At 41.3% G+C, this 5481-nt stretch overlaps 1 protein-coding gene across 1 annotated transcript in view; it reads right to left on the bottom strand.

Moving 5' to 3' along the window:
• The window catches only part of LOC104946862 (gamma-aminobutyric acid type B receptor subunit 1-like), an 11901-nt gene extending 10029 nt beyond the window's left edge, over nt 1-1872 (bottom strand). The window contains exon 1 of the mRNA XM_010772762.1: nt 1750-1872. Coding sequence (XP_010771064.1) covers nt 1750-1869 — 120 coding nt within the window. The 5' untranslated portion in view covers nt 1870-1872. The remainder of the gene's footprint in view (nt 1-1749) is intronic.
• Between the last annotated feature and the right edge of the window lie 3609 nt (nt 1873-5481).

Genomic DNA, 5481 nt, shown 5'->3' with positions numbered 1-5481 from the left:
CATAACTAGGTTAAATAAAGCCTACCCTTTCCCTTGTCCTGTTATTTTTCCCTCTTTATACAGGGCTGTGAAGGGGGTCCCCATCCTGACAAAGAAGCAATCTGAGGCTGCAGTTTTGAGAATGAGCTGCCAACCCTTTTTGTAAAAAAAATTAAAACCCATACATAGAAAGATGTGATGTATAAAGTTTTTTCTTTAAGTATAATAAATTATCAAGAATAATTTACCTACATTTGATTGATTTTATTTGAAAATAGATAAATGAATACCCATACATAGAAAGATGTGATGTATAAAGTTTTTTCTTTAAGTATAATAAATTATCAAGAATGATTTACCTACATTTGATTGATTGATTTTTATTACTGTTAATACACTAGAGGTGAGGCGATATACCTTAACTTTAGTGAGTGGCCCAACCTTTCGCATATTTTTCTGTATGTGGCCCTCAGTGAAAAAAGTTTGGACACCCCTGGGTTAGAGTGTCACGGAGTGAGTAGGTGAGCAGAACCCAAATGCAGTACAAAACTTGGAGGCAGGTATAAATAACAAAATCAAGCTTTTTCTAAATATAGCTGTTAAAAAAAGACATGTAACCATGGGGAGCAGACAAGTTTAAACATAATGTAAGAAAACAGCAAAACAGAATGAAGAAGAAACCGGGGAACACGGGTAGCAAAATCAGGAGGGAAAAAGAGAATCAGACCGAGACAGGAAACCAGGAACAATGACACACCGAGCCACACCAGGGGAACATAGAGGGAAAACTGACAGAAAAGAGGACTAATCACACTGAGGAGACACAGCTGGAGAGGGAAGGCAAAAACACAGGGCAGCAGGNTTGACTGTATTGTTGTTCTTAGTTTGACCAGTAGGTGGAGCTACTCACTAGCTGCAGTCCTAATGCAGCTTCTCCACAAATTTTTTATTTGAAACTTTTTTTTGTGGAGAAGCTGCATTAGGACTGCAGCTAGTGAGTAGCTCCACCTACTGGTCAAACTAAGAACAACAATACAGTCAAGTGCAAGTTTCATGTGTGGGCCACATTCTATTCTATTTTTATAATTTGCTGCGGGCCAATAAAAAATGGATCCCGGGCCGCAGTTGGCCCGCGGGCCGTACTTTGGACACCCCTGCTCTAACCCAAGACACTACTTTGCCTCCATGCCGTAACTCCTGTCTGTTTATCCAAACCAGCGGTGTGCTGACTGACATACCTGGGGCCTCAGGACACTGACAGTGCGTGGCCCAAGATTTCTGAAGCGAGCTGAACGCCAGGGGCCTCAGTGTGCAAAGCACAAGCTGACCACTTAAGAACAGAATTAGAGATTGGGTAATCTTAGCAAAAAGACTGGAAGCAGGGGGAAACAGCTAGCCCGACTTTTTGTCTAAAATAATAATAATACAAATAAATGTAAACATTGTATCTTGTCGGTTTAATCTGCTATGACCATCGTACGCGATCAGCAAATCAGGTGTCAACCCCAATCATCAGTGTTGGACCTCATTACTGCTTTTCTGCAAATCTCTGCAGGCTCAGGTTAAACATGTGGTGAAGACTGCCCCAGTGATGGATACTCTATAGCAGCACAGTCATGTCCACGCTGTCCCAATCACGAGTTAAACTGTCAGAAAGGGGCGCGTTAAGGCGACCACCTTCATTCATTCATTCTCCCTTTGTAAAATATCTTATAATCAAACTGGTCAAGAGAAGATTAAAGCCCCCTCCCATAGTGAAAGTGATTTTACCTTGGGGACAAACAGGACCACCAGGGTGATGTAGACCGAGAACACGATGGCCAAGGAGGCAAAGGCGAAGGAGGCGTCCTGCTGAGAGGACAGGATCATGGTGACTGGAGCTGTGATCATACACAGTACCTGAGGAAACAGGACAGAAACAACACTTTAGTTATTGTGTTACAGAAAATACATCATAGTTAAGTCAACTAGTGATTGTGAGTTGCAGCCCTAGTAAAGTAAACACTAAAGGGAACAGTAGAAGAAGACAGACAGGAAGTAAACACTAACAGGAACACAGTATGGGCTCTGGCAGTGTTTAAAGACTGGTTCATGGAAAATAAAACGTTAACAGAGTTGGACAGTTACAGAAAACCTTGATCAGAGCTGCCTTCATTTTCAGTTACCCTGACTAAAGGCTCTTTCTATAATAGAAAAGCCAGATATACAGCTGACCTTCACCTTCCTATAAAGTCAAAGCTGAATAATGTTGTCATCTAGTAATTTTTCTGGATGCTTTCATATTATATTATTTTGCATCATTGTCATACAACCTCTCTATTTCTAGTATAGTATTTACTTGAAAATGTTTCATCCAAATACAGTAGTGCAGGAGTGGGTTCTACACCTGGAAATTAGTAAGCAATCTACCACTATTATCCTTAGTGGCAAAGTTAATTTTTTTTGCAACATGTTTTTTGTACGATTCGCGAATTAAGGTCTGTCCGAGCAAGATTTTCCCGTTTTGTTCTACGAAGCTCCTATGTGGCTTTTAACCAACGGTTAACACATTTCTGAATAAGACTACTATCACGCAGGACATTAACTTAGCGGTGGTGAAGTCATGTTATTTTTTTGAAGCCAAATGTAAGCTCTTTCCTACAGTGAATGCATTTATCCTTTAACAATGTTGTTAGGAGTTAATACTTGATTACCCCCCCTAACCCACAGAGCTTATGTTTGGCAGTATCAAAGTCCCCTTGTATTTAACCAACATGTTTTTACTATTATCTATCTGCATGAAGATGTCATTCACTTTTGTTTGTTGTTATAATACTACTCATTATTTACCAACAAGGCTTAATCTGACCCAGAAAGAGGATGTGAGAGGGTGGCAGGAAGAGAAGAGGAGAGACATCAGAGGGAACATGAGGGAGGTGGAGGTGAGGCTGCTGATCGATACAGATCAATAGACTTCGTTAGACACCTTAGTTTAGCTGCTATAGGCTCGGACTGTCGGGGGACACCTAGCTTCTTCCTTCCGTCTGTCTGTACCTGTGTACTCTCATGTTCCGATCAACCCAGCCTCCCCCAAATGTCTTTCTTTTGTGTCTATATTTACGCCGGGATCCTGAGTCGTGGCTGATCCTGTTGCTGTGGTCCTGAGTCCTGGATCCTCTATCCTGAGTACTGGATCTGAGTCCTGGACTTCGAGTCGTGGCTGAACCAGTCTCTGCGGTCCTGCCTGACTCTCATCATACTACTTCCCTGATGGCTCCCACAAGATTGCTGGCATCCTCGTGGATTCATCTTCCTATTATACACACATGCATTTCCAAACATTTGGTCTACCTATGTTTTAAATGTATTATCTTTTTACACACGGCATCTATTGCACGTCTGTCCGTCCTGGGAGAGGGATCCCTCCTCTGTTGCTCTCCCTGAGGTTTCTCCCATGTTCCCCTTTAAACTGTGGGTTTTTCCTTGTATGATGTGAGGGTCTAAGGACAGAGGGTCTAAGGACAGAGGGTCTAAGGACAGAGGGTGTCGTATTGTCATACTGATATTCTGTACAAACTGTGAAGTCCACTGAGACAAATGTAACATTTGTGATATTGGGCTATATAAATAAACATTGATTGACTTCGCTGAGCAAAAGCTGAAAATCCCCTCCAGACTGTCCAGTGTCGGTCTGACACCAGAGGGCGCCATGTTTCCTGCTGTGTCATCACTCACACACACAGCATCACACACACAGCAACACATAAAGATTGCCTCGGCTCACACACAAATCAGCTCACCAAAGTCGCTGTCACAAATAGCATTCTCACTTTGTGGATCTGCAGACAGTCTGCTCACACTCTGCAGCCTTCTCACAGACAACTTTGAAGAACAGACCAAAATAGCAAGTCTTAAATCAATATATTCTTTGTTTGTTGAATTTTTTGAAGAGAACGGCTACCAGCAACCACTACCGCAGCTGTAGAGATGACATTGATGAGATGGATATATCTGCCATTACTATTTGATGAAGACAGAAACAGAGAAGACATACCTATCAAACTGAAAAGGGTGAGAATAAAAACCTAAAGTCAAACCATATGAAATAAAATTGCCGTTTAGTCTGTCCATCATGCTTAAAAAAGGAACTGAAGCTAAACAAAAACTCGCATCCTTTTTCATCCTTATCCCATCATGTGTTTCCAATAAGTGAAGTCCAAGTGAAATCAGTGTCAGCTAATTCTGGAGACAGTCAACACAATCATTTAAAATCATGCTCAGAGTTATTTAAAACAACTTCTGTCCAGGGTCTAGTCCAGGGGTGTCAACTTGGCTGGACCAGTAACATCACAGCATAACAACTTATTATTAACAACAACTCCAAACGGTTCCCCTTTTTTAGAGCAAAAAAGTACATTCTGAAAATATTCACATTCAATGAAATGAACTATCTCTTTCCAAATGAAATTTATTTTACATTCATTTCCACATCTGTGTAGTCATCCTGACACCACCATACAAACTAAAGTGGGAACTATTAAGGAAGAAGGTGCCTTGCAAATATATAAATGTATATTACAAAATACATAAAAGTCATGAAGATTGCAGTTAATGTCTTCGCTGTAATTTTTACACTTTGCAAACTCATCCGTGTGGGTCGGATTGGACCCGGTTTTGGCCTATGGGCCGTATGTTTGACACCCCCTTGTCTAGTCAGTAGAAGCAAGTCAAAGTCTAAGTCAAGATCCGAGTCAGTAGAGCATTGTCAAAGTCAAAGTCTTGACTTAGTAAAGACAACCCCAAGTGAATCAAGACAGTATAAGAATCAGTTCTGAATCTTCACCAGAACTGTAGGTGCTGCAGCCTGAGGAGAGCAGCACCATCACGCAGAGTGCAGTGCTGTTTACACACAGTCGCTCACTGCATTGACCATCATTATATGGCCTTTAAACTACAGCAGCCAGAACCACTCTGACCTCCACACACATCAAACTGCTCGGTATTATTTCATATTTTGCTTTTTGATAAAGCAGTTACCAGGGCGCATCATCGCCTCCTTTCAACCTTTTTGGAGCAACGGTATCCTGTCCTTTATTTTTCACTGAACCATATGCAGTGCAAACACTATTGTGTCACAGTAATTACTAAACCATGAGACCATCTACAATAGAAGATACACAATATTTTTTATAAAATAGTGGCAGTTCATTATATTGAAATGTGTTTACCAAATTCATTTCAATCATTTTTTATTTGTATCAATATTACAGGAACTTCCTGATGTCAAATCATGCTCCACCTGTCTTAGTGGAGATGTGTGTTCTGACAGCTCCGCTCTGTGTGTGTGTGTGTGAGTGTGAGTGTGAGTGTGAGTGTGAGTGTGAGTGTGTGTGTGTGTGTGTGTGTGTGTGTGTGTGTGTGTGTGTGTGTGTGTGTGTGTGTGTGTGTGTGTGTGTGTGTTTGTCGATAATGTTGGCAGGGCACTGGTACTTGTTTCCAGAAGAGGTTATGAATGTGTGACAT

Source organism: Notothenia coriiceps, unplaced genomic scaffold (assembly GCF_000735185.1).
Source record: "Notothenia coriiceps isolate Sejong01 unplaced genomic scaffold, NC01 NC01_scaffold00000339, whole genome shotgun sequence".
In the NCBI taxonomy this organism is placed as follows: Eukaryota; Metazoa; Chordata; class Actinopteri; order Perciformes; family Nototheniidae; genus Notothenia; species Notothenia coriiceps.
Note: the sequence above shows the minus strand (reverse complement) of the source record. Positions and strands in the feature narration are given on the sequence as shown.